At 45.0% G+C, this 26,099-nt stretch overlaps 1 protein-coding gene and 33 non-coding genes across 34 annotated transcripts; 1 reads left to right on the top strand and 33 right to left on the bottom strand.

Annotated features, from left to right (window-relative positions):
- Window positions 1-344: 344 nt before the first annotated feature.
- Window positions 345-463, bottom strand: LOC126566237 (5S ribosomal RNA). Its single transcript, XR_007607299.1, has one exon. It is a non-coding gene; the product is annotated as a 5S ribosomal RNA (ribosomal RNA).
- A 390-nt stretch (window positions 464-853) lies between these two features.
- Window positions 854-972, bottom strand: LOC126566225 (5S ribosomal RNA). The gene has a single exon (XR_007607288.1). It is a non-coding gene; the product is annotated as a 5S ribosomal RNA (ribosomal RNA).
- Window positions 973-1,360: 388 nt separating this feature from the next.
- On the bottom strand, window positions 1,361-1,479 carry LOC126566213 (5S ribosomal RNA). Its single transcript, XR_007607277.1, has one exon. It is a non-coding gene; the product is annotated as a 5S ribosomal RNA (ribosomal RNA).
- Window positions 1,480-1,871: 392 nt separating this feature from the next.
- On the bottom strand, window positions 1,872-1,990 carry LOC126566252 (5S ribosomal RNA). The gene has a single exon (XR_007607313.1). It is a non-coding gene; the product is annotated as a 5S ribosomal RNA (ribosomal RNA).
- Window positions 1,991-2,387: 397 nt separating this feature from the next.
- LOC126566268 (5S ribosomal RNA) lies at window positions 2,388-2,508 on the bottom strand. The gene has a single exon (XR_007607328.1). It is a non-coding gene; the product is annotated as a 5S ribosomal RNA (ribosomal RNA).
- A 390-nt stretch (window positions 2,509-2,898) lies between these two features.
- LOC126566251 (5S ribosomal RNA) lies at window positions 2,899-3,017 on the bottom strand. The gene has a single exon (XR_007607312.1). It is a non-coding gene; the product is annotated as a 5S ribosomal RNA (ribosomal RNA).
- Window positions 3,018-3,411: 394 nt separating this feature from the next.
- On the bottom strand, window positions 3,412-3,530 carry LOC126566202 (5S ribosomal RNA). Its single transcript, XR_007607266.1, has one exon. It is a non-coding gene; the product is annotated as a 5S ribosomal RNA (ribosomal RNA).
- A 391-nt stretch (window positions 3,531-3,921) lies between these two features.
- Window positions 3,922-4,044, bottom strand: LOC126566271 (5S ribosomal RNA). Its single transcript, XR_007607331.1, has one exon. It is a non-coding gene; the product is annotated as a 5S ribosomal RNA (ribosomal RNA).
- Window positions 4,045-4,432: 388 nt separating this feature from the next.
- On the bottom strand, window positions 4,433-4,551 carry LOC126566190 (5S ribosomal RNA). Its single transcript, XR_007607255.1, has one exon. It is a non-coding gene; the product is annotated as a 5S ribosomal RNA (ribosomal RNA).
- A 389-nt stretch (window positions 4,552-4,940) lies between these two features.
- Window positions 4,941-5,059, bottom strand: LOC126566178 (5S ribosomal RNA). Its single transcript, XR_007607244.1, has one exon. It is a non-coding gene; the product is annotated as a 5S ribosomal RNA (ribosomal RNA).
- A 391-nt stretch (window positions 5,060-5,450) lies between these two features.
- LOC126566166 (5S ribosomal RNA) lies at window positions 5,451-5,569 on the bottom strand. The gene has a single exon (XR_007607233.1). It is a non-coding gene; the product is annotated as a 5S ribosomal RNA (ribosomal RNA).
- A 387-nt stretch (window positions 5,570-5,956) lies between these two features.
- LOC126566154 (5S ribosomal RNA) lies at window positions 5,957-6,075 on the bottom strand. Its single transcript, XR_007607222.1, has one exon. It is a non-coding gene; the product is annotated as a 5S ribosomal RNA (ribosomal RNA).
- Window positions 6,076-6,464: 389 nt separating this feature from the next.
- Window positions 6,465-6,583, bottom strand: LOC126566243 (5S ribosomal RNA). Its single transcript, XR_007607305.1, has one exon. It is a non-coding gene; the product is annotated as a 5S ribosomal RNA (ribosomal RNA).
- Window positions 6,584-6,971: 388 nt separating this feature from the next.
- On the bottom strand, window positions 6,972-7,090 carry LOC126566141 (5S ribosomal RNA). The gene has a single exon (XR_007607210.1). It is a non-coding gene; the product is annotated as a 5S ribosomal RNA (ribosomal RNA).
- Window positions 7,091-7,478: 388 nt separating this feature from the next.
- LOC126566129 (5S ribosomal RNA) lies at window positions 7,479-7,597 on the bottom strand. The gene has a single exon (XR_007607199.1). It is a non-coding gene; the product is annotated as a 5S ribosomal RNA (ribosomal RNA).
- A 392-nt stretch (window positions 7,598-7,989) lies between these two features.
- Window positions 7,990-8,108, bottom strand: LOC126566117 (5S ribosomal RNA). The gene has a single exon (XR_007607188.1). It is a non-coding gene; the product is annotated as a 5S ribosomal RNA (ribosomal RNA).
- Window positions 8,109-8,496: 388 nt separating this feature from the next.
- On the bottom strand, window positions 8,497-8,615 carry LOC126566106 (5S ribosomal RNA). Its single transcript, XR_007607177.1, has one exon. It is a non-coding gene; the product is annotated as a 5S ribosomal RNA (ribosomal RNA).
- Window positions 8,616-9,007: 392 nt separating this feature from the next.
- Window positions 9,008-9,126, bottom strand: LOC126566250 (5S ribosomal RNA). The gene has a single exon (XR_007607311.1). It is a non-coding gene; the product is annotated as a 5S ribosomal RNA (ribosomal RNA).
- Window positions 9,127-9,523: 397 nt separating this feature from the next.
- Window positions 9,524-9,644, bottom strand: LOC126566266 (5S ribosomal RNA). The gene has a single exon (XR_007607326.1). It is a non-coding gene; the product is annotated as a 5S ribosomal RNA (ribosomal RNA).
- A 390-nt stretch (window positions 9,645-10,034) lies between these two features.
- On the bottom strand, window positions 10,035-10,153 carry LOC126566248 (5S ribosomal RNA). The gene has a single exon (XR_007607309.1). It is a non-coding gene; the product is annotated as a 5S ribosomal RNA (ribosomal RNA).
- A 394-nt stretch (window positions 10,154-10,547) lies between these two features.
- LOC126566094 (5S ribosomal RNA) lies at window positions 10,548-10,666 on the bottom strand. Its single transcript, XR_007607166.1, has one exon. It is a non-coding gene; the product is annotated as a 5S ribosomal RNA (ribosomal RNA).
- A 386-nt stretch (window positions 10,667-11,052) lies between these two features.
- On the bottom strand, window positions 11,053-11,171 carry LOC126566082 (5S ribosomal RNA). Its single transcript, XR_007607155.1, has one exon. It is a non-coding gene; the product is annotated as a 5S ribosomal RNA (ribosomal RNA).
- A 392-nt stretch (window positions 11,172-11,563) lies between these two features.
- Window positions 11,564-11,682, bottom strand: LOC126566071 (5S ribosomal RNA). Its single transcript, XR_007607144.1, has one exon. It is a non-coding gene; the product is annotated as a 5S ribosomal RNA (ribosomal RNA).
- A 388-nt stretch (window positions 11,683-12,070) lies between these two features.
- On the bottom strand, window positions 12,071-12,189 carry LOC126566059 (5S ribosomal RNA). The gene has a single exon (XR_007607133.1). It is a non-coding gene; the product is annotated as a 5S ribosomal RNA (ribosomal RNA).
- Window positions 12,190-12,583: 394 nt separating this feature from the next.
- On the bottom strand, window positions 12,584-12,704 carry LOC126566265 (5S ribosomal RNA). The gene has a single exon (XR_007607325.1). It is a non-coding gene; the product is annotated as a 5S ribosomal RNA (ribosomal RNA).
- Window positions 12,705-13,094: 390 nt separating this feature from the next.
- LOC126566047 (5S ribosomal RNA) lies at window positions 13,095-13,213 on the bottom strand. The gene has a single exon (XR_007607122.1). It is a non-coding gene; the product is annotated as a 5S ribosomal RNA (ribosomal RNA).
- A 389-nt stretch (window positions 13,214-13,602) lies between these two features.
- On the bottom strand, window positions 13,603-13,721 carry LOC126566035 (5S ribosomal RNA). The gene has a single exon (XR_007607111.1). It is a non-coding gene; the product is annotated as a 5S ribosomal RNA (ribosomal RNA).
- A 389-nt stretch (window positions 13,722-14,110) lies between these two features.
- On the bottom strand, window positions 14,111-14,229 carry LOC126566316 (5S ribosomal RNA). Its single transcript, XR_007607373.1, has one exon. It is a non-coding gene; the product is annotated as a 5S ribosomal RNA (ribosomal RNA).
- Window positions 14,230-14,617: 388 nt separating this feature from the next.
- Window positions 14,618-14,736, bottom strand: LOC126566304 (5S ribosomal RNA). Its single transcript, XR_007607362.1, has one exon. It is a non-coding gene; the product is annotated as a 5S ribosomal RNA (ribosomal RNA).
- A 390-nt stretch (window positions 14,737-15,126) lies between these two features.
- LOC126566267 (5S ribosomal RNA) lies at window positions 15,127-15,245 on the bottom strand. The gene has a single exon (XR_007607327.1). It is a non-coding gene; the product is annotated as a 5S ribosomal RNA (ribosomal RNA).
- Window positions 15,246-15,635: 390 nt separating this feature from the next.
- Window positions 15,636-15,754, bottom strand: LOC126566147 (5S ribosomal RNA). The gene has a single exon (XR_007607216.1). It is a non-coding gene; the product is annotated as a 5S ribosomal RNA (ribosomal RNA).
- A 390-nt stretch (window positions 15,755-16,144) lies between these two features.
- Window positions 16,145-16,264, bottom strand: LOC126566258 (5S ribosomal RNA). Its single transcript, XR_007607319.1, has one exon. It is a non-coding gene; the product is annotated as a 5S ribosomal RNA (ribosomal RNA).
- A 389-nt stretch (window positions 16,265-16,653) lies between these two features.
- LOC126566029 (5S ribosomal RNA) lies at window positions 16,654-16,772 on the bottom strand. The gene has a single exon (XR_007607105.1). It is a non-coding gene; the product is annotated as a 5S ribosomal RNA (ribosomal RNA).
- A 3,684-nt stretch (window positions 16,773-20,456) lies between these two features.
- LOC126562383 (calcium/calmodulin-dependent protein kinase type 1) lies at window positions 20,457-21,684 on the top strand. The gene has a single exon (XM_050218887.1). The coding sequence runs from the start codon at window positions 20,464-20,466 to the stop codon at window positions 21,682-21,684; it is 1,221 nt and encodes a 406-aa protein (XP_050074844.1). The 5' UTR covers window positions 20,457-20,463.
- The last annotated feature ends 4,415 nt before the right edge of the window (window positions 21,685-26,099 follow it).

Below are 26,099 nucleotides of genomic sequence, written 5' to 3'. Positions count from 1 at the left end.
GGCATCGGTAACAGTACGCCACCATGTAGGCCGAAGGCCTAGAACGAGTTCAGAGGACACAGGATGCAACACATTTCGGATTTTACACTTCAAATGCTAGCTCGAACAATGGAAAAAAAATACATCCAAAAGAGATTCGAACCTTATTCCTTCCCTTTCTACGCACTTTACGTTGTCTAAAAATAGAACACGATTTGTAAGGGAAACAATGGCTGGGAATGAGGAGTCATTTAAATATCATTTTCTTAACATGCTAGTGTCTCATGGCAGAGCCCTCCACAGCTAGGCATTTTCTATCCGTGCACGCAGCTAGTTGGGAAGGTACAACATAAAAAAGGTGAAGATGCCAACGACACATGGTTTTCCCAAGTGGTCACCCACCTAAGTACTAGCCATGCCCGATGTTGCTTAACTTCGGTGATCGGACGAGAACCGGTGTGTTCAACATGGTATGGTCGTTGACAAGCATGGCCATCGCTCGCACGCATCAAGAACCACCGTCTTCTGGACATCGGTAACGGTACGCCACCATGTAGGCCGAAGGCCTGGAACAAGTTCAAAGGACACAGGATGCAACACATTTCAGATTTTACACTGCAAATGCTAGCTCGAACAATGGAAAAAATACATCCAAAAGAGATTCGAACCTTATTCCTTCCCTTTCTACGCACTTTACGTTGTCTAAAAATAGAACACGATTTGTAAGGGAAACAATGGCTGGGAATGAGGAGTCATTTAAATATCCTTTTCTTAACATGCGAGTATCTCATGGCAGAGCCCTCCACAGCTAGGCATTCATTTTCTATCCGTGCACGCAGCTAGTTGGGCAGGTACAACATAAAAAAGGTGAAGATGCCAACGACACATGGTTTTCCCAAGTGGTCACCCACCTAAGTACTAGCCATGCCCGATGTTGCTTAACTTCGGTGATCGGACGAGAACCGGTGTGTTCAACATGGTATGGTCGTTGACAAGCATGGCCATCGCTCGCACGCATCAAGAACCACCGTCTTCTGGACATCGGTAACGGTACGCCACCATGTAGGCCGAAGGCCTGGAACAAGTTCAAAGGACACAGGATGCAACACATTTCAGATTTTACACTGCAAATGCTAGCTCGAACAATGGAAAAAATACATCCAAAAGAGATTCGAACCTTATTCCTTCCCTTTCTACGCACTTTACGTTGTCTAAAAATAGAACACGATTTGTAAGGGAAACAATGGCTGGGAATGAGGAGTCGTTTAAATATCCTTTTCTTAACATGCGAGTATCCCATGGCAGCCCTCCACAGCTAGGCATTCATTTTCTATCCGTGCACGCAGCTAGTTGGGCAGGTACAACATAAAAAAGGTGAAGATGCCAACGACACATGGTTTTCCCAAGTGGTCACCCACCTAAGTACTAGCCATGCCCGATGTTGCTTAACTTCGGTGATCGGACGAGAACCGGTGTGTTCAACATGGTATGGTCGTTGACAAGCATGGCCATCGCTCGCACGCATCAAGAACGATGCCCAGAAGACGGGCATCGGTAACGGTACGCCACCATGTAGGCCGAAGGCCTGGAACGAGTTCAAAGGACACAGGATGCAACACATTTCAGATTTTACACTGCAAATGCCACCTCGAACAATGGAAAAAAATACGTCCAAAGGAGATTCGAAGCTTATTCCTTCCCTTTCTACGCACTTTACGTTGTCTAAAAATAGAACACGATTTGTAAGGGAAACAATGGCTGGGGCTGAGGAGTCATTTAAATATCCTTTTCTTAACATGCGAGTATCTCATGGCAACGCTCCACAGCTAGGCATTCATTTTCTATCCGTGCACGCAGCTAGTTGGGCAGGTACAACATAAAAAAGGTGAAGATGCCAACGACACATGGTTTTCCCAAGTGGTCACCCACCTAAGTACTAGCCATGCCCGATGTTGCTTAACTTCGGTGATCGGGCGAGAACCGGTGTGTTCAACATGGTATGGTCGTTGACAAGCATGGCCATCGCTCGCACGCATCAACAACCACCGTCTTCTGGGCATCGGTAACAGTACGCCACCATGTAGGCCGAAGGCCTGGAACGAGTTCAGATGCACACAGACACAGGATGCAACACATTTCAGATTTTACACTGCAAATGCTACTTCGAACAATGGAAAAAATACATCCAAAATAGATTCGAACCTTAATCCTTCCCTTTCTACGCACTTTACGTTGTCTAAAAATAGAACACGATTTGTAAGGGAAACAATAACTGGGAATGAGGAGTCGTTTAAATATCCTTTTCTTAACATGCGAGTATCTCATGGCAGAGCCCTCCACCGCTAGGCATTCATTTTCTATCCGTGCACGCAGCTAGTTGGGCAGGTACAACATAAAAAAGGTGAAGATGCCAACGACACATGGTTTTCCCAAGTGGTCACCCACCTAAGTACTAGCCATGCCCGCGATGTTGCTTAACTTCGGTGATCGGACGAGAACCGGTGTGTTCAACATGGTATGATCGTTGACAAGCATGGCCATCGCTCGCACGCATCAAGAACCACCGTCTTCTGGGCATCGGTAACGGTACGCCACCATGTAGGCCGAAGGCCTGGAACAAGTTCAAAGGACACAGGATGCAACACATTTCAGATTTTACACTGCAAATGCTACTTCGAACAATGGAAAAAATACATCCAAAATAGATTCGAACCTTAATCCTTCCCTTTCTACGCACTTTACGTTGTCTAAAAATAGAACACGATTTGTAAGGGAAACAATAACTGGGAATGAGGAGTCGTTTAAATATCCTTTTCTTAACATGCGAGTATCTCATGGCAGAGCCCTCCACCGCTAGGCATTCATTTTCTATCCGTGCACGCAGCTAGTTGGGCAGGTACAACATAAAAAAGGTGAAGATGCCAACGACACATGGTTTTCCCAAGTGGTCACCCACCTAAGTACTAGCCATGCCCGATGTTGCTTAACTTCGGTGATCGGGCGAGAACCGGTGTGTTCAACATGGTATGGTCGTTGACAAGCATGGCCATCGCTCGCACGCATCAACAACCACCGTCTTCTGGGCATCGGTAACAGTACGCCACCATGTAGGCCGAAGGCCTGGAACGAGTTCAGATGCACACAGACACAGGATGCAACACATTTCAGATTTTACACTGCAAATGCTACCTCGAACAATGGAAAAAAATACATCCAAAATAGATTCGAACCTTATTCCCTCCCTTTCTACGCACTTTACGTTGTCTAAAAATAGAACACGATTTGTAAGGGAAACAATGGCTGGGAATGAGGAGTCATTTAAATATCATTTTCTTAACATGCTAGTGTCTCATGGCAGAGCCCTCCACAGCTAGGCATTTTCTATCCGTGCACGCAGCTAGTTGGGAAGGTACAACATAAAAAAGGTGAAGATGCCAACGACACATGGTTTTCCCAAGTGGTCACCCACCTAAGTACTAGCCATGCCCGATGTTGCTTAACTTCGGTGATCGGACGAGAACCGGTGTGTTCAACATGGTATGGTCGTTGACAAGCATGGTCATCGCTCGCACGCATCAAGAACCACCGTCTTCTGGGCATCGGTAACGGTACGCCACCATGTAGGCCGAAGGCCTGGAACAAGTTCAGAGGACACAGGATGCAACACATTTCGGATTTTACACTGCAAATGCCACCTCGAACAATGGAAAAAAATACATCCAAAAGAGATTCGAACCTTATTCCTTCCATTTCTACGCACTTTACGTTGTCTAAAAATAGAACACGATTTGTAAGGGAAACAATGGCTGGGAATGAGGAGTCGTTTAAATATCCTTTTCTTAACATGCGAGTATCTCATGGCAGAGCCCTCCACAGCTAGGCATTCATTTTCTATCTGTGCACGCAGCTAGATGGGAAGGTACAACATAAAAAAGGTGAAGATGCCAACGACACATGGTTTTCCCAAGTGGTCACCCACCTAAGTACTAGCCATGCCCGATGTTGCTTAACTTCGGTGGGTGATCGGACGAGAACCGGTGTGTTCAACATGGTATGGTCGTTGACAAGCATGGCCATCGCTCGCACGCATCAAGAACCACCGTCTTCTGGGCATCGGTAACAGTACGCCACCATGTAGGCCGAAGGCCTGGAACGAGTTCAGAGGACACAGGATGCAACACATTTCGCATTTTACACTGCAAATGCTAGCTCGAACAATGGAAAAAAAATACATCCAAAAGAGATTCGAACCTTATTCCTTCCCTTTCTACGCACTTTACGTTGTCTAAAAATAGAACACGATTTGTAAGGGAAACAATGGCTGGGAATGAGGAGTCATTTAAATATCATTTTCTTAACATGCTAGTGTCTCATGGCAGAGCCCTCCACAGCTAGGCATTTTCTATCCGTGCACGCAGCTAGTTGGGCAGGTACAACATAAAAAAGGTGAAGATGCCAACGACACATGGTTTTCCCAAGTGGTCACCCACCTAAGTACTAGCCATGCCCGATGTTGCTTAACTTCGGTGATCGGACGAGAACCGGTGTGTTCAACATGGTATGGTCGTTGACAAGCATGGCCATCGCTCGCACGCATCAACAACCACCGTCTTCTGGACATCGGTAACAGTACGCCACCATGTAGGCCGAAGGCCTGGAACGAGTTCAGAGGACACAGGATGCAACACATTTCAGATTTTACACTGCAAATGCCACCTCGAACAATGGAAAAAAATACATCCAAAAGAGATTCGAACCTTATTCCTTCCATTTCTACGCACTTTACGTTGTCTAAAAATAGAACACGATTTGTAAGGGAAACAATGGCTGGCGATGAGGAGTCATTTAAATATCCTTTTCTTAACATGCGAGTATCCCATGGCAGCCCTCCACAGCTAGCCATTCATTTTCTATCCGTGCACGCAGCTAGTTGGGCAGGTACAACATAAAAAAGGTGAAGATGCCAACGACACATGGTTTTCCCAAGTGGTCACCCACCTAAGTACTAGCCATGCCCGATGTTGCTTAACTTCGGTGATCGGACGAGAACCGGTGTGTTCAACATGGTATGGTCGTTGACAAGCATGGTCATCGCTCGCACGCATCAAGAACCACCGTCTTCTGGGCATCGGTAACGGTACGCCACCATGTAGGCCGAAGGCCTGGAACAAGTTCAGAGGACACAGGATGCAACACATTTCGGATTTTACACTGCAAATGCCACCTCGAACAATGGAAAAAAATACATCCAAAAGAGATTCGAACCTTATTCCTTCCATTTCTACGCACTTTACGTTGTCTAAAAATAGAACACGATTTGTAAGGGAAACAATGGCTGGGAATGAGGAGTCGTTTAAATATCCTTTTCTTAACATGCGAGTATCTCATGGCAGAGCCCTCCACAGCTAGGCATTCATTTTCTATCCGTGCACGCAGCTAGATGGGAAGGTACAACATAAAAAAGGTGAAGATGCCAACGACACATGGTTTTCCCAAGTGGTCACCCACCTAAGTACTAGCCATGCCCGATGTTGCTTAACTTCGGTGATCGGACGAGAACCGGTGTGTTCAACATGGTATGGTCGTTGACAAGTAAGGCCATCGCTCGCACGCATCAAGAACCACCGTCTTCTGGGCATCGGTAACAGTACGCCACCATGTAAGCCGAAGGCCTGGAACGAGTTCAGAGGACACAGGATGCAACACATTTCAGATTTTCTTTTGCAAATGCTACCTCGAACAATGGAAAAAAATACATCCAAAATAGATTCGAACCTTATTCCCTCCCTTTCTACGCACTTTACGTTGTCTAAAAATAGAACACGATTTGTAAGGGAAACAATGGCTGGGAATGAGGAGTCATTTAAATATCATTTTCTTAACATGCTAGTGTCTCATGGCAGAGCCCTCCACAGCTAGGCATTTTCTATCCGTGCACGCAGCTAGTTGGGAAGGTACAACATAAAAAAGGTGAAGATGCCAACGACACATGGTTTTCCCAAGTGGTCACCCACCTAAGTACTAGCCATGCCCGATGTTGCTTAACTTCGGTGATCGGACGAGAACCGGTGTGTTCAACATGGTATGGTCGTTGACAAGCATGGTCATCGCTCGCACGCATCAAGAACCACCGTCTTCTGGGCATCGGTAACAGTACGTCACCATGTAGGCCGAAGGCCTGGAACGAGTTCAGAGGACACAGGATGCAACACATTTCAGATTTTACACTGCAAATACCACCTCGAACAATGGAAAAAAATACATCCAATGGAGATTCGAACCTTAATCCTTCCCTTTCTACGCACTTTACGTTGTCTAAAAATAGAACACGATTTGTAAGGGAAACAATGGCTGGGAATGAGGAGTCATTTAAATATCCTTTTCTTAACATGCGAGTATCTCATGGCAGCCCTCCACAGCTAAGCATTCATTTTCTATCCGTGCACGCAGCTAGTTGGGCAGGTACAACATAAAAAAGGTGAAGATGCCAACGACACATGATTTTCCCAAGTGGTCACCCACCTAAGTACTAGCCATGCCCGATGTTGCTTAACTTCGGTGATCGGACGAGAACCGGTGTGTTCAACATGGTATGATCGTTGACAAGCATGGCCATCGCTCGCACGCATCAAGAACCACCGTCTTCTGGGCATCGGTAACGGTACGCCACCATGTAGGCCGAAGGTCTGGAACAAGTTCAAAGGACACAGGATGCAACACATTTCGGATTTTACACTGCAAATGCTTCCTCGAAAAATGGAAAAAATACATCCAAAAGAGATTCGAACCTTATTCCTTCCCTTTCTACGCACTTTACGTTGTCTAAAAATAGAACACGATTTGTAAGGGAAACAATGGCTGGGGCTGAGGAGTCATTTAAATATCCTTTTCTTAACATGCGAGTATCTCATGGCAGCCCTCCACAGCTAAGCATTCATTTTCTATCCGAGCACGCAGCTAGTTGGGCAGGTACAACATAAAAAAGGTGAAGATGCCAACGACACATGGTTTTCCCAAGTGGTCACCCACCTAAGTACTAGCCATGCCCGATGTTGCTTAACTTCGGTGATCGGACGAGAACCGGTGTGTTCAACATGGTATGGTCGTTGACAAGCATGGCCATCGCTCGCACGCATCAAGAACCACCGTCTTCTGGGCATCGGTAACAGTACGCCACCATGTAGGCCGAAGGCCTAGAACGAGTTCAGAGGACACAGGATGCAACACATTTCGGATTTTACACTTCAAATGCTAGCTCGAACAATGGAAAAAAAATACATCCAAAAGAGATTCGAACCTTATTCCTTCCCTTTCTACGCACTTTACGTTGTCTAAAAATAGAACACGATTTGTAAGGGAAACAATGGCTGGGAATGAGGAGTCATTTAAATATCATTTTCTTAACATGCTAGTGTCTCATGGCAGAGCCCTCCACAGCTAGGCATTTTCTATCCGTGCACGCAGCTAGTTGGGAAGGTACAACATAAAAAAGGTGAAGATGCCAACGACACATGGTTTTCCCAAGTGGTCACCCACCTAAGTACTAGCCATGCCCGATGTTGCTTAACTTCGGTGATCGGACGAGAACCGGTGTGTTCAACATGGTATGGTCGTTGACAAGCATGGCCATCGCTCGCACGCATCAAGAACCACCGTCTTCTGGACATCGGTAACGGTACGCCACCATGTAGGCCGAAGGCCTAGAACGAGTTCAGAGGACACAGGATGCAACACATTTCGGATTTTACACTTCAAATGCTAGCTCGAACAATGGAAAAAAAATACATCCAAAAGAGATTCGAACCTTATTCCTTCCCTTTCTACGCACTTTACGTTGTCTAAAAATAGAACACGATTTGTAAGGGAAACAATGGCTGGGAATGAGGAGTCATTTAAATATCCTTTTCTTAACATGCGAGTATCTCATGGCAGAGCCCTCCACAGCTAGGCATTCATTTTCTATCCGTGCACGCAGCTAGTTGGGCAGGTACAACATAAAAAAGGTGAAGATGCCAACGACACATGGTTTTCCCAAGTGGTCACCCACCTAAGTACTAGCCATGCCCGATGTTGCTTAACTTCGGTGATCGGACGAGAACCGGTGTGTTCAACATGGTATGGTCGTTGACAAGCATGGCCATCGCTCGCACGCATCAAGAACCACCGTCTTCTGGACATCGGTAACGGTACGCCACCATGTAGGCCGAAGGCCTGGAACAAGTTCAAAGGACACAGGATGCAACACATTTCAGATTTTACACTGCAAATGCTAGCTCGAACAATGGAAAAAATACATCCAAAAGAGATTCGAACCTTATTCCTTCCCTTTCTACGCACTTTACGTTGTCTAAAAATAGAACACGATTTGTAAGGGAAACAATGGCTGGGAATGAGGAGTCGTTTAAATATCCTTTTCTTAACATGCGAGTATCCCATGGCAGCCCTCCACAGCTAGGCATTCATTTTCTATCCGTGCACGCAGCTAGTTGGGCAGGTACAACATAAAAAAGGTGAAGATGCCAACGACACATGGTTTTCCCAAGTGGTCACCCACCTAAGTACTAGCCATGCCCGATGTTGCTTAACTTCGGTGATCGGACGAGAACCGGTGTGTTCAACATGGTATGGTCGTTGACAAGCATGGCCATCGCTCGCACGCATCAAGAACGATGCCCAGAAGACGGGCATCGGTAACGGTACGCCACCATGTAGGCCGAAGGCCTGGAACGAGTTCAAAGGACACAGGATGCAACACATTTCAGATTTTACACTGCAAATGCCACCTCGAACAATGGAAAAAAATACGTCCAAAGGAGATTCGAACCTTATTCCTTCCCTTTCTACGCACTTTACGTTGTCTAAAAATAGAACACGATTTGTAAGGGAAACAATGGCTGGGGCTGAGGAGTCATTTAAATATCCTTTTCTTAACATGCGAGTATCTCATGGCAACGCTCCACAGCTAGGCATTCATTTTCTATCCGTGCACGCAGCTAGTTGGGCAGGTACAACATAAAAAAGGTGAAGATGCCAACGACACATGGTTTTCCCAAGTGGTCACCCACCTAAGTACTAGCCATGCCCGATGTTGCTTAACTTCGGTGATCGGGCGAGAACCGGTGTGTTCAACATGGTATGGTCGTTGACAAGCATGGCCATCGCTCGCACGCATCAACAACCACCGTCTTCTGGGCATCGGTAACAGTACGCCACCATGTAGGCCGAAGGCCTGGAACGAGTTCAGATGCACACAGACACAGGATGCAACACATTTCAGATTTTACACTGCAAATGCTACTTCGAACAATGGAAAAAATACATCCAAAATAGATTCGAACCTTAATCCTTCCCTTTCTACGCACTTTACGTTGTCTAAAAATAGAACACGATTTGTAAGGGAAACAATAACTGGGAATGAGGAGTCGTTTAAATATCCTTTTCTTAACATGCGAGTATCTCATGGCAGAGCCCTCCACCGCTAGGCATTCATTTTCTATCCGTGCACGCAGCTAGTTGGGCAGGTACAACATAAAAAAGGTGAAGATGCCAACGACACATGGTTTTCCCAAGTGGTCACCCACCTAAGTACTAGCCATGCCCGCGATGTTGCTTAACTTCGGTGATCGGACGAGAACCGGTGTGTTCAACATGGTATGATCGTTGACAAGCATGGCCATCGCTCGCACGCATCAAGAACCACCGTCTTCTGGGCATCGGTAACGGTACGCCACCATGTAGGCCGAAGGCCTGGAACAAGTTCAAAGGACACAGGATGCAACACATTTCAGATTTTACACTGCAAATGCTACTTCGAACAATGGAAAAAATACATCCAAAATAGATTCGAACCTTAATCCTTCCCTTTCTACGCACTTTACGTTGTCTAAAAATAGAACACGATTTGTAAGGGAAACAATAACTGGGAATGAGGAGTCGTTTAAATATCCTTTTCTTAACATGCGAGTATCTCATGGCAGAGCCCTCCACCGCTAGGCATTCATTTTCTATCCGTGCACGCAGCTAGTTGGGCAGGTACAACATAAAAAAGGTGAAGATGCCAACGACACATGGTTTTCCCAAGTGGTCACCCACCTAAGTACTAGCCATGCCCGATGTTGCTTAACTTCGGTGATCGGGCGAGAACCGGTGTGTTCAACATGGTATGGTCGTTGACAAGCATGGCCATCGCTCGCACGCATCAACAACCACCGTCTTCTGGGCATCGGTAACAGTACGCCACCATGTAGGCCGAAGGCCTGGAACGAGTTCAGATGCACACAGACACAGGATGCAACACATTTCAGATTTTACACTGCAAATGCTACCTCGAACAATGGAAAAAAATACATCCAAAATAGATTCGAACCTTATTCCCTCCCTTTCTACGCACTTTACGTTGTCTAAAAATAGAACACGATTTGTAAGGGAAACAATGGCTGGGAATGAGGAGTCATTTAAATATCATTTTCTTAACATGCTAGTGTCTCATGGCAGAGCCCTCCACAGCTAGGCATTTTCTATCCGTGCACGCAGCTAGTTGGGAAGGTACAACATAAAAAAGGTGAAGATGCCAACGACACATGGTTTTCCCAAGTGGTCACCCACCTAAGTACTAGCCATGCCCGATGTTGCTTAACTTCGGTGATCGGACGAGAACCGGTGTGTTCAACATGGTATGGTCGTTGACAAGCATGGTCATCGCTCGCACGCATCAAGAACCACCGTCTTCTGGGCATCGGTAACGGTACGCCACCATGTAGGCCGAAGGCCTGGAACAAGTTCAGAGGACACAGGATGCAACACATTTCGGATTTTACACTGCAAATGCTTCCTCGAAAAATGGAAAAAATACATCCAAAAGAGATTCGAACCTTATTCCTTCCCTTTCTACGCACTTTACGTTGTCTAAAAATAGAACACGATTTGTAAGGGAAACAATGGCTGGGAATGAGGAGTCATTTAAATATCATTTTCTTAACATGCTAGTGTCTCATGGCAGAGCCCTCCACAGCTAGGCATTTTCTATCCGTGCACGCAGCTAGTTGGGAAGGTACAACATAAAAAAGGTGAAGATGCCAACGACACATGGTTTTCCCAAGTGGTCACCCACCTAAGTACTAGCCATGCCCGATGTTGCTTAACTTCGGTGATCGGACGAGAACCGGTGTGTTCAACATGGTATGGTCGTTGACAAGCATGGCCATCGCTCGCACGCATCAAGAACCACCGTCTTCTGGGCATCGGTAACAGTACGCCACCATGTAGGCCGAAGGCCTGGAACGAGTTCAGAGGACACAGGATGCAACACATTTCAGATTTTACACTGCAAATGCTACTTCGAACAATGGAAAAAAAATACATCCAAAGGAGATTCGAACCTTATTCCCTCCCTTTCTACGCACTTTACGTTGTCTAAAAATAGAACACGATTTGTAAGGGAAACAATGGCTGGGAATGAGGAGTCATTTAAATATCCTTTTCTTAACATGCGAGTATCTCATGGCAGAGCCCTCCACAGCTAGGCATTCATTTTCTATCCGTGCACGCAGCTAGTTGGGCAGGTACAACATAAAAAAGGTGAAGATGCCAACGACACATGGTTTTCCCAAGTGGTCACCCACCTAAGTACTAGCCATGCCCGATGTTGCTTAACTTCGGTGATCGGACGAGAACCGGTGTGTTCAACATGGTATGGTCGTTGACAAGCATGGCCATCGCTCGCACGCATCAAGAACCACCGTCTTCTGGACATCGGTAACGGTACGCCACCATGTAGGCCGAAGGCCTGGAACAAGTTCAAAGGACACAGGATGCAACACATTTCAGATTTTACACTGCAAATGCTAGCTCGAACAATGGAAAAAATACATCCAAAAGAGATTCGAACCTTATTCCTTCCCTTTCTACGCACTTTACGTTGTCTAAAAATAGAACACGATTTGTAAGGGAAACAATGGCTGGGAATGAGGAGTCGTTTAAATATCCTTTTCTTAACATGCGAGTATCCCATGGCAGCCCTCCACAGCTAGGCATTCATTTTCTATCCGTGCACGCAGCTAGTTGGGCAGGTACAACATAAAAAAGGTGAAGATGCCAACGACACATGGTTTTCCCAAGTGGTCACCCACCTAAGTACTAGCCATGCCCGATGTTGCTTAACTTCGGTGATCGGACGAGAACCGGTGTGTTCAACATGGTATGGTCGTTGACAAGCATGGCCATCGCTCGCACGCATCAAGAACGATGCCCAGAAGACGGGCATCGGTAACGGTACGCCACCATGTAGGCCGAAGGCCTGGAACGAGTTCAAAGGACACAGGATGCAACACATTTCAGATTTTACACTGCAAATGCCACCTCGAACAATGGAAAAAAATACGTCCAAAGGAGATTCGAAGCTTATTCCTTCCCTTTCTACGCACTTTACGTTGTCTAAAAATAGAACACGATTTGTAAGGGAAACAATGGCTGGGGCTGAGGAGTCATTTAAATATCCTTTTCTTAACATGCGAGTATCTCATGGCAGAGCCCTCCACCGCTAGGCATTCATTTTCTATCCGTGCACGCAGCTAGTTGGGCAGGTACAACATAAAAAAGGTGAAGATGCCAACGACACATGGTTTTCCCAAGTGGTCACCCACCTAAGTACTAGCCATGCCCGCGATGTTGCTTAACTTCGGTGATCGGACGAGAACCGGTGTGTTCAACATGGTATGATCGTTGACAAGCATGGCCATCGCTCGCACGCATCAAGAACCACCGTCTTCTGGGCATCGGTAACGGTACGCCACCATGTAGGCCGAAGGCCTGGAACAAGTTCAAAGGACACAGGATGCAACACATTTCAGATTTTACACTGCAAATGCTACTTCGAACAATGGAAAAAATACATCCAAAATAGATTCGAACCTTAATCCTTCCCTTTCTACGCACTTTACGTTGTCTAAAAATAGAACACGATTTGTAAGGGAAACAATAACTGGGAATGAGGAGTCGTTTAAATATCCTTTTCTTAACATGCGAGTATCTCATGGCAGAGCCCTCCACCGCTAGGCATTCATTTTCTATCCGTGCACGCAGCTAGTTGGGCAGGTACAACATAAAAAAGGTGAAGATGCCAACGACACATGGTTTTCCCAAGTGGTCACCCACCTAAGTACTAGCCATGCCCGATGTTGCTTAACTTCGGTGATCGGACGAGAACCGGTGTGTTCAACATGGTATGGTCGTTGACAAGTAAGGCCATCGCTCGCACGCATCAAGAACCACCGTCTTCTGGGCATCGGTAACAGTACGTCACCATGTAGGCCGAAGGCCTGGAACGAGTTCAGAGGACACAGGATGCAACACATTTCGCATTTTACACTGCAAATGCTAGCTCGAACAATGGAAAAAAATACATCCAAAAGAGATTCGAACCTTATTCCTTCCCTTTCTACGCACTTTACGTTGTCTAAAAATAGAACACGATTTGTAAGGGAAACAATGGCTGGGAATGAGGAGTGATTTAAATATCCTTTTCTTAACATGCGAGTATCCCATGGCAGCCCTCCACAGCTAGGCATTCATTTTCTATCCGTGCACGCAGCTAGTTGGGCAGGTACAACATTAAAAAGGTGAAGATGCCAACGACACATGGTTTTCCCAAGTGGTCACCCACCTAAGTACTAGCCATGCCCGATGTTGCTTAACTTCGGTGATCGGACGAGAACCGGTGTGTTCAACATGGTATGGTCGTTGACAAGCATGGCCATCGCTCGCACGCATCAAGAACCACCGTCTTCTGGGCATCGGTAACAGTACGCCACCATGTAGGCCGAAGGCCTGGAACGAGTTCAGAGGACACAGGATGCAACACATTTCAGATTTTACACTGCAAATGCCACCTCGAACAATGGAAAAAAATACATCCAAAAGAGATTCGAACCTTATTCCTTCCATTTCTACGCACTTTACGTTGTCTAAAAATAGAACACGATTTGTAAGGGAAACAATGGCTGGGAATGAGGAGTCGTTTAAATATCCTTTTCTTAACATGCGAGTATCCCATGGCAGCCCTCCACAGCTAGGCATTCATTTTCTATCCGTGCACGCAGCTAGTTGGGCAGGTACAACATAAAAAAGGTGAAGATGCCAACGACACATGGTTTTCCCAAGTGGTCACCCACCTAAGTACTAGCCATGCCCGATGTTGCTTAACTTCGGTGATCGGACGAGAACCGGTGTGTTCAACATGGTATGGTCGTTGACAAGCATGGCCATCGCTCGCACGCATCAAGAACCACCGTCTTCTGGGCATCGGTAACAGTACGCCACCATGTAAGCCGAAGGCCTGGAACGAGTTCAGAGGACACAGGATGCAACACATTTCAGATTTTACACTGCAAATGCTACTTCGAACAATGGAAAAAATACATCCAAAATAGATTCGAACCTTATTCCTTCCCTTTCTACGCACTTTACGTTGTCTAAAAATAGAACACGATTTGTAAGGGAAACAATGGCTGGGAATGAGGAGTCATTTAAATATCCTTTTCTTAACATGCGAGTATCTCATGGCAGCCCTCCACAGCTAAGCATTCATTTTCTATCCGTGCACGCAGCTAGTTGGGCAGGTACAACATAAAAAAGGTGAAGATGCCAACGACACATGGTTTTCCCAAGTGGTCACCCACCTAAGTACTAGCCATGCCCGATGTTGCTTAACTTCGGTGATCGGACGAGAACCGGTGTGTTCAACATGGTATGGTCGTTGACAAGCATGGCCATCGCTCGCACGCATCAACAACCACCGTCTTCTGGGCATCGGTAACAGTACGCCACCATGTAGGCCGAAGGCCTGGAACAAGTTCAAAGGACACAGGATGGAACACATTTCAGATTTTACACTGCAAATACTACCTCGAACAATGGAAAAAAATACATCCAAAGGAGATTCGAACCTTAATCCTTCCCTTTCTACGCACTTTACGTTGTCTAAAAATAGAACACGATTTGTAAGGGAAACAATGGCTGGGGCTGAGGAGTCATTTAAATATCCTTTGCTCAAACATGCGAGTATCTCATGGCAACCCTCCACAGCTAGCCATTCATTTTCTATCCGTGCACGCAGCTAGTTGGGCAGGTACAACATAAAAGAGGTGAAGATGCCAACGACACATGGTTTTCCCAAGTGGTCACCCACCTAAGTACTAGCCATGCCCGATGTTGCTTAACTTCGGTGATCGGACGAGAACCGGTGTGTTCAACATGGTATGGTCGTTGACAAGCATGACCATCGCTCGCACGCATTTAGAACCACCGTCTTCTGGGCATCGGTAACAGTACGCCACCATGTAGGCCGAAGGCCTGGAACGAGTTCAGAGGACACAGGATGCAACACATTTCGGATTTTACACTGCAAATATCACCTCGAACAATGGAAAAAAAATACATCCAAAGGAGATTCGAACCTTATTCCCTACCTTTCTACGCACTTTACGTTGTCTAAAAATAGAACACGATTTGTAAGGGAAACATGGCTGGGAATGAGGAGTCATTTAAATATCCTTTGCTCAAACATGCGAATATCTCATGACAACCCTCCACAGCTAGCCATTCATTTTCTATCCGTGCACGCAGCTAGTTGGGCAGGTACAACATAAAAGAGGTGAAGATGCCAACGACACATGGTTTTCCCAAGTGGTCACCCACCTAAGTACTAGCCATGCCCGATGTTGCTTAACTTCGGTGATCGGACGAGAACCGGTGTGTTCAACATGGTATGGTCGTTGACAAGCATGACCATCGCTCGCACGCATCAAGAATCACCGTCTTCTGGGCATCGGTAACAGTACGCCACCATGTAGGCCGAAGGCCTGGAACGAGTTCAGAGGACATAGGATGCAACACATTTCGCATTTTACACTGCAAATGCTACTTCGAACAATGTAAAAAAATACATCCAAAAGAGATTCGAACCTTATTCCTTCCCTTTCTACGCACTTTACGTTGTCTAAAAATAGAACACGATTTGTAAGGGAAACAATGGCTGGGAATGAGGAGTCATTTAAATATCCTTTGCTCAAACATGCGAGTATCTCATGGCAACCCTCCACAGCTAGGCATTCATTTTCTATCCGTGCACGCAGCTAGTTGGGCAGATACAACATAAAAAAGGTGAAGATGCCAACGACACATGGTTTTCCCAAGTGGTCACCCACCTAAAGTACTAGCCATGCCCGATGTTGCTTAACTTCGGTGATCGGACGAGAACCGGTGTGTTCAACATGGTATGGTCGTTGACAAGCATGGCCATCGCTCGCACGCATCAAGAACCACCGTCTTCTGGGCATCGGTAACAGTACGCCACCATGTAGGCCGAAGGCCTGGAACGAGTTCAGAGGACACAGGATGCAACACATTTCGGATTTTACACTGCAAATATCACCTCGAACAATGGAAAAAAAATACATCCAAAGGAGATTCGAACCTTATTCCCTACCTTTCTACGCACTTTACGTTGTCTAAAAATAGAACACGATTTGTAAGGGAAACATGGCTGGGAATGAGGAGTCATTTAAATATCCTTTTCTTAACATGCGAGTATCTTATGGCAACCCTCCACAGTTAGGCATTCATTTTCTATCCGTGCACGCAGCTAGTTGGGCAGATACAACATAAAAAAGGTGAAGATGCCAACGACACATGGTTTTCCCAAGTGGTCACCCACCTAAGTACTAGCCATGCCCGATGTTGCTTAACTTCGGTGATCGGACGAGAACCGGTGTGTTCAACATGGTATGGTCGTTGACAAGCATGGCCATCGCTCGCACGCATCAACAACCACCGTCTTCTGGGCATCGGTAACAGTACGCCACCATGTAGGCCGAAGGCCTGGAACGAGTTCAAAGGACACAGGATGAAACACATTTCAGATTTTGCACCGCCAAATTGATTTCGGAACTAACCGAAATCAATTTGTTGATGGTTTTCTGCCGGAAAAATTAAGAAACACATGCGATTATATCGAAACATAAATATAACAGGATAAAAACATCGAAAGTTGATTTTTTTTGCTGTTTTACTGTGTTATGTAGCATTTTTGATATTTATTTCTTCATATGATTTTGCAATTTTCTTTTGAATTTGGTTTTTCACTTGTTATGTTTCAAATAATAATGTAATTATAAATTGTATTTTGTCAACGTGTCGTCTATTCATCTTGTTTTTGGTTTGACAGATGCTATCGAAATGGCGTTTCGCTATATGCACCTTGTGCGAAGTTTTGTCAGTGGACGCAGCAAATCAAAAAAACACACAAGCAACAAGAGAAACTCCTCCGCATGAAAAAAAGTATCATTTACACGCGGGGTGGTAAAATAATAGTCTGGCAGTGGTAAAGTCCCCGTTTGGTCACTGCTGTTTGGTCGTGTTCTGAATTGCGGAAACTGCTGCATCCGAGGAAAATAGTGAAATATAGAAGTGTTCTGTGTGACGGCGGAAGGTGTTTTTGTTTTCACTACACCATTCCTCCGCAACAAATGATTGAAGCACCACTTGCGTACGCAAAGTGTACGTGGAACATCCGTGCAGGGCGAACGCAGTAGAAGCAGCAGCAGCAGCAGCAGTAGCAATAGGGAATACAATCACACAAATAGCCAGTCTCCTCTACTGATAGGTACGTCGGGGTCGTATTTCTTGATGTGTCGAACACGGGAAGAACGTGCGCTTTACAACAGTGTTGTGTGCCTGTGCGCGATGAAGGTGGGTGATAGCGCGTTGATGTGTTTTTTTTTATTGACCCGATGAAAACCCTCACCCTTCGTATTTTGCTACTTTGCACACTATCGCGACGAGGTCAATGCGGAAAACCCAAAGGCAAAGGTCTTTTCGTCCTGCTAAATTTATGCTCGACGCACATGGATATTGTATATAGGCTCGCTCACCGTGGTGCAATCCGTAAAGCTAAGAAAATGGAAATTGTGAACACTTTTTCAAAACAAATTATTGATTATCTCCGCAAAATACCACAAATACTCCAATGAACTGTAGCGAAACATCCGCACGGGAACCGAATGGAAGAGGTTTATGGCATACTGTGGGATTTTTTTTTACTATCGCAACCAAACGAAGGGAACGACGGCGCAACCGAATAAACGGTGGGGCAGGCGAATTTGACCTTATGGTAAATTGAAAGTTATAGTATGTCCGTTTCGCTGGATTCACTTTTTTTACGCTGATGCTGCTGACATTGTGCTTGATGTGGCACACAACAACACATTCACTGGCGAGACCGTCGGATGACTGGGTTCCTGACAGAATTGGGAGTTGATGTCACGATTTAAAGCCAGAGGAGCAGGGGTAGCACGAAGCTGTTTTAAGACATTATCCTTCGTATCAAAGTGCGTAGTGTGTGGCGACCAGCAGCGGGTTGCCTATTCATCAACGATGACGTCAGTGTGCGGGTTCTCCGCATGGTATCAAGGCGGGGAAGCAATTGGCCGCACGATGAAGAATGCTGCGGTCCAAAACTGTACGTCTTATATTCTGGCGGAAGAGTGAAGAATGTTGATTCCTTTTTTTCTTCTCTGGAATGGTTATGCTCTCGAAACCCGATCTTATTCTGTGGCAACTGTATGTTGTTGGTATTGGTGCGTGCAAGGCATTCTTAGCGTACGGCCCTTTGCATTAATTTACTATCAATGCTCACTTGATTAGTATGAGGGTACCCAACACGTGTTTTGTATTTTTGTAGTACGAATGCATTTATTGGAGATTGTATTTTGTGTTGTTTTGGATCGGTACATAAAAGGGCAGAAAGGCCTGTGCTGCTGCCATCAGTATCAGGCACTACTGGTCCAATGCAACAACACAATCACGGCACCGGTTAACGGCGAGGTACAGATATGAAGGTCGCAAGTAATGGGGGAAATGTCTATCAACCTGTTGAATTTATTGTTTTCAGTAATTGAGTAGGGATTTATGCATCGTGTGGCGACAGTACTGTTCGTTGGCTACACACACATACACAGTAGTGATGGGAAAAACGAGTTCTCGAGAAAACGGGTGAAACCGGCTCCGGAGCTGGATCCGTATCCACCACTCGAAACCCACTCACCCAGAACTAGTGATGAGCATACAGCTCTTTTCAAGGAATTAGTTCAATCTTACTCACTCCCTAGTGGAATTTAAGTCTTTTTTAGTAGTCATTATAACAAGACAGAAGACGGCTTCTACCTTAACATTAAAGTATTGATTACTAAAGGCGGGATTACTTCTCATAACAGCTGTCTATAAACTCATAACAGGCGACTATTAACTCCTTCGGAGTGAGATTCATAATGGCACTTCTACCAAAAAGTCTAAACACTCTGCGATTCGAATCCCAAAAGTGTTGTAAAAACTCTATATGATGAATTTATTTGAATCATTCATTAGAAAAGTTTTAATCACCTACTCACTCTTACTCACTACGCACAACACTACTTCGCGTGCGGAGTCGACTCCAGATTGAAACCGGGTTCCGGTGCCGTTGGTGGGCTCCGAAGTGTCCATCACTTACACACACCCTTCGTGGGCTTCGTAGTAGAAGCGCCCATCTACAATTAAATCATTCATAATGGTTCTCTTCTTTCTCGATTTCAGAGTCCGGCACGTATTACCGTAATCAGCCAGTGGTAATGGCACGCCTGTTGCATTAGGAGGCAGGAGAAAGAGTGAGGACTTTTGTGCTGTGTCGCCTTGTTACGAATCATAATACTCCGTGTTTTAGTGTACCCCTAGTGTCCTTGTGTGTAATGTGTACATAGATATGTGCGTGTGTGTGTTCGTGAGCATCTAATCGCGTTTTCCTATACCACATGAAGCCCCTGCAAGAACAAGCCCGTACACATTCCTACGGTTCGAGCGCGATAAGCAGCCGCTAGAATAATTTTCCTTTCGAAAGAATCTCAATTGCGCTAAGGCACTATCTTGTTTTTGAAGAAAGCAATAACGGTCACCGAACGCGTGGCAAGCACGGTGAAACCAGGGCTCAATGGTGGCACGGGTTCCCGGGTGTGTCGATTCATGGTGAAGTACCCGCGCGAAACGAGAATTTCTAGTGCGTCCGTTCTAGCTACGCGGATGTTCATTTAGTAGTGCCGTCGTCGGTGATTGTAGAAAGCTGTAGTTGTAGTACGACGTAGTGGATACATCTTCATATAGAACTATTTGTGGTTTACACAAAACCGACGGACGAGATTGCTGTTTCACCGAGACAGACATTCAGTTGTAAAGGAAAGCGTAACGGTGGCACCGAAACCGTTCGACGGAACACATAAATTCCAAGCCGCATTGTATCAAAACGTCATACGACAACTGTGCGCCAGGCTTCAAAGGCTTGTATTGTCATTGCCTTGGGCAATTCGAATCCGAAGGACACCGGCACCCATCTACCGTAGCATTTTGCTTTAGTGTTTCACGCTCTCTCCCTGGTTCTCCCCGGCTGCCCTGCGCTTCACAATGCCACTATTCGGGAAAAAAGATTCGGGCAAGAAGATACGCAAAGACGTGAAGGATGGATGCGAAAAGATGCCCAGCATCGACGACAAGTACGTCATCAAGGAGTTGCTCGGAACCGGAGCGTTCTCCGAGGTGCGGCTGTGCGAGCACAAAGAAACCGCACAGCAGTACGCTGTCAAGATAATCGACAAGAAGGCGCTCAAGGGCAAGGAAGACTCGCTCGAGAACGAAATCCGCGTGCTGAAGCGGTTTAGCGCTCGCAGAAGCGACGGCAGCGGGGTACAGAGCGCGGTACCACCGGTGGGTGGCCCCCGATTCGCGCACCCAAACATTGTGCAGCTGCTGGAAACGTTCGAGGATAAATCGAAGGTCTACCTGATCATGGAACTGGTAACTGGGGGCGAACTGTTCGATCGGATCGTTGAGAAGGGTTCGTACACGGAACGGGACGCTTCCAACCTCATCCGCCAGGTGCTGGAAGCCGTGGACTACATGCACGAGCAGGGCGTCGTACACCGGGACCTGAAGCCGGAAAATCTGCTCTACTACAGCCCGGCGGAAGACAGCAAGATCATGATCAGCGACTTTGGGCTGTCGAAGATGGAGGACTCGGGCTTTATGGCGACGGCCTGCGGTACGCCCGGGTATGTGGCGCCCGAGGTGCTCGCACAGAAACCGTACGGCAAGGCGGTCGACGTGTGGAGCATAGGCGTTATTTCGTACATTCTGCTGTGCGGGTACCCGCCGTTCTACGACGAAAACGATGCCAACTTGTTTGCCCAGATTCTCAAAGGCGAGTTCGAGTTTGACTCACCGTACTGGGACGAGATTAGTGATTCGGCGAAAGATTTCATACGCAACCTGATGTGCGTCAACGTGGAGAGGCGATTCACGTGCAAGCAGGCGCTTGCACACCCGTGGATATCGGGTAATGCGGCCAGCAGCAAGAACATTCACGGTACGGTGTCGGAGCAGCTTAAGAAGAACTTTGCCAAATCGCGCTGGAAGCAGGCCTACCATGCGGCAACCGTCATACGCCAGATGCAACGAATGGCACTGAGCAGCGGAGGCAGTGGTACGGGTAGTAGTGGTGGCGGTGCGTACGGCCGTAGCTCGTCACGGATAAGCAATGCAGCATCGGCGGACGGAAGTACGGGTGGTGCCGGCGATGAGCAGACCGGTGGACAAACGGACACTACTACTGCATCTAGCAGTAAGTAATACTTGGTCGACCCCCTACCTATATACGCTCTACTAGCTTAAATGGAAGTCAGTTGCACCGACTTTGCAAAAGCGAACCTGGTAGCTGTAGCAGTATGCAAGATGGATATGTGATGTGATTGCAAGGCCTGTCCACATGTTTTTGAGATTCTATTTAGCTACATACGTGCAACGCTGTTGGGATTATCGTTTTTTTTTTATTGCGTTAGGTCGTCAATTTGTTTTTTTTTTTTTAACGTGTAGAACATTCCAGATTCAAGCACGTGCTGTCTCGGTTTATACATAAACTCGAATCCATACGTAAGAATGAAACAAAGTTTTGAAATTCTCCAGATACGAACTACTTGTCAACCACTGTAAGGGAGACGGTTTAAAATTCTTTCTTTTATTCATCTAAAAAAGCCTGTGAGGTCCCCGATTGCTACATTTCACAATGACCAAATCCACCGACAATTGAGGACTGGTATATCTGTACAACATCACCGTAAAAATCCTACCGATGCATTGGGGTACATTTTTGCCGTTGGATAAAACCGTACTAAAAGCTTCGACAGTCAAAATACTTAACATTGAATGTTACATTTAATTTAACATCCGCTTGGCGATGGACTCTCAATTTCATTTAGATCGTTTACTTAACATTCCAACCGGTTCCAACACCTCTTTGAAAACACATTTTTGTGTCGAAGGAAATTGGCAACAAGTACTTGAAGGTCTTGTGTGTGGTTTTATATCAAACTCCAAACTATTCCACCAGGCAATATATACTTACTCAGCAAGATTACTTACAACAGCAGCACAATCTGGGATAAAATGCAAAGTCGTATACTTTTGTTCTGAGTACTTTTCCCTGCGTTACTTAATCATTCTTGTACGGAATTTAACATTCTTGTTGTGGTCGTAAAAAAAGGCTAATAGTTGATGTGTTTTAATTTTTGTTTTATTCATTGAAACAGTTCATTTTACTATGTTGCACTAGTTGTTGCAACGTTGAAGAAGGTACGAAAGTTGTTTGCGAAGCGATTAAAACTGCGGGCGGTGGTTTACCTGCCAATAGACACGAGCCTTGTAACTATCCCCGTAGCTAGCGTGTCTCGTGTGTGCTAACAGTGTTGACATCGAATCCGTTCCTTCTTTCTAATAATAAATGTGTTGATCGTATGCTCTTCCTATTAACGATAACATGCAAATGGGGTTAAGCGGTGGGGTGTACATTCGAATCTATTTAGCTGCCACCGGGGCTGGACAACGGAATGGATTCTTACTTTTGCAATCGATTCCGTGTCTGTATGTGTGTGTGTGTGTGTAATCTAAATTATGGTGTAAATTTTGTGCGTAGTTAAGAAACGAACCGAACAACTGACGAGAAGTTTTCAGTATATTCTACCGGAAAGGCGCTAATTGCTCTTTAATTTTTGTATACACTCCCAGCATCCGCATTCGCAATCTAGACCGATCGGATCAGTTAGGCATATTCGTTTCGGTTTGTTTTGCAGTCTGTTTTGAACTCTCTATTGGTAGTAAAACTAGGGCAGTTGAGTTGTATAGGTCGTATTAAAGCGACGGACAGTCGTAAATTCGCATTAGCATAAGCATTTTACCAGTTTGATATTGGGAAAAAGGTGTATGGTTTATCTCTCAGACCTCTGTTTGAAATGGATAAAGAAGATTCTAGGAGGATTAGGAGAACCGTTTTTTCTTCGTCGCAAATGTTTCCAGTTCCGGTTCAAGTCCATGTTTCTTGTTTTTGTGTTTTGCGAGAACAAGTAACTCCTCACCGTATAGCATGTACGAAAATATTGAATGTTTAATGCTACAGCAGCAAGGTAATACAAATCATTAGCAAAAGTGTCGAATGGCCATTGGGAGTAATGTTTGATGATAATGTTAGGCTTTTTTTTCCAGTAGTCTAAGTAGTCAACAACAAAAACGTAGCAAAAGAAGCTGAAAGAGGAAAATATGCATGTCGAGCGGTGGTAACCAACAGAATCTACCATTTTACGGTGCAGCAAATTTCAATCAGTACACACTGTTAAATAGGTACTGTTTTAAGCGTTGGCCATGTTACGAGACAATGAATAACAAAATTGGTGTTTGCTGCTGGTAATGAAACGAACGATCCAAGGTATTTTGAATCTCCTACTACTGAATCCCGTTAGTAGCGAACGAGTTAGTTGATAAAAGTAAAAACGATATCCATATCATACACATGACGTGACGGTTAAAACTCTCTGTAGGCCTTTGATTTTATGCTTATACTTCTCTTTGTTATTAGTTTCTCATTTTGTTTGTGATCTTATTATACTTCTTAATGCGGCATTTTGTTGGTTTTTGTGAACGTACTTGTAAAAAATCGCCAAAATCCTCACACAAAACTTAAACACATACCAAGCAGTGCTAGTTATAGAGACTAAAACGGTTATAATACGAGGAAAAATAAAGTAAAACAGAAAAAATAGCCACAAAAATCATGCTTATCCGCTAGAATGTATTTACAGTTGCCGGCTTTGGAGAAATTAGGCGTGATAAGTGAACAGTGGTGCGGCAAGCGACCTAACAAGTAATATACACCACACGGAAGGCATCATAAATATGTAATAATTAAACTCAACCGCCACACTATTATTCCCCGTAATATCCTTTTTAAACACACACACACATTCATTCGCCTGAATGTTGGTTTGATCGGTAAACGGTCTTTGTGCATGTTAAATCTTGTTCACTAATTGTCGCCTTTTGCAATGGAAGTATTTAGATGTGTAAGGTAACGAAGACGACTAACAGGCTTAACGGACAACAAATATAAGCTGAACACAAAAACAAGCGCCAACGTTAACTATAGGACACTACTTACCGGGTAAAGCAAGCGGTAAACGCACGCGTAATCAATGTACTGTAAGTGATGGATGCAGTAATTTCCCTACCATTGGCTCTAGTGTGCACAGTACCGTTGGCTGGCAATGAGCTTTAGGGCCAAAAAAGCACAACAAAACAACATGAAAGACTTCGGGCGAACAGAGATAGAGCTTTTATATATACAATTTTATTTCCCTTTTCCAACACCGAGTGTCTGTCCCCGTGTGTTCCACCGTGGGAAGTGTTATAAGTGAATACGCAAAGGGAAGGATGCCACGTGTGAGGCAAACGAACTACTACTACTGCAACTACTACTGTTACTACTAACATTCCACTTCTGCTGTACTAAAACAAAGACTTAATGGATACATTTAGCACGTACTATACTAACGTTATCTTTGTTATTGCTACGCTTGTTATCGGGAGGATCTACATGATTTTTTTTTGTTCCGAGTTTTACCGAGAAGGGTTGCCATATGCTTTACAGCTGTATAAGAATTCGGAATTTAGGTACGTTTCCTTGTACTATGGAAAGTTTGAGTTTAGTATAAGCTTATCAGTTTCCTCAAGATAACTATGGTGAACCTTGAAACGCTTGAAATCTCTTTCAAGCGTTCCCATAAAGTGTCCATCTGCATCGTAAAATTTAAAGCAAACAATTCTCTATGCGATATTGATAGGTTTTGGTTCCTCTTGTTGGTGGCGTGCAGCGGTTAGGTTCATTTTTTTTCCAACACTCTATGGAGCTAGAGTTGAATCGCATTGATGACTTGAGGGAATCTGTGGTTGGTAGCCAATTAGTACAGTCCTGCTGCTGTGAACCATAACACAAAAAGAGAATTAGTTTAGTGATGCCAATCAAGTGATCTTGGTGGTCACGTATGAGGCAAAGTTGCACAGTCTTTTTGGAATCACATATCGTTCAGATCAGATAAAAAAAATCATCGTCAGCGATATTCTTAGTAGATACAGTTCCGTCGAAATTGTTTGCCCATATTGCGAAGAATCTTCTCGACAGAACTCTCTTTGCACATTTGTTTGTATGAAAAAAGATAAATATAAGCACATGTTTCGTCGTACTAGAACTCTCCATGGGTAAGTTTGATGCACTGTATGAGTGTAAGTTGATACTTGCAGCTTCGAAAATAGGCCCATCCGATTGTCAAGGAAAGAAAACAAAACTTGGTTGGTCTCAGCGTTCCTTTGCGGACCAGAAGACATACTTGAAATATGTTTATAATTTATCCTATAGGACTGAGGAGAAGAAACGCAAATCTCGTGATAGATTTATACAAAACAACAAATGTTATGTCAGTGTGTAGCAAACAGAGCTTCAGATAATTTTGCTGCTTTAATCCAACGCTTGAAGTTAGTTCTGGTCAGTCGAATTTGGCTACAAATAATGTTGCAAACCTCCAGCAAGGAAACTTTTAAAAAAAGTCACAATTTTTGTCAGGTGTTAATGACAACATCGAAGTTGGAATGGAATAAACTAATTCAACAAAGCAGATAAAAATATGGCAACCCTGGTTTCGAGTATGAAAACATTTCCCCACGTA

This window comes from Anopheles maculipalpis, chromosome 3RL (assembly GCF_943734695.1).
Source record: "Anopheles maculipalpis chromosome 3RL, idAnoMacuDA_375_x, whole genome shotgun sequence".
NCBI lineage: Eukaryota > Metazoa > Arthropoda > Insecta > Diptera > Culicidae > Anopheles > Anopheles maculipalpis.
Note: the sequence above shows the minus strand (reverse complement) of the source record. Positions and strands in the feature narration are given on the sequence as shown.

Bases quoted from the DNA above. Each gene is read 5' to 3' on its own strand.
- LOC126562383 (XM_050218887.1), top strand. From the start codon at position 20,464: ATGCCACTATTCGGGAAAAAAGATTCGGGCAAGAAGATACGCAAAGAC.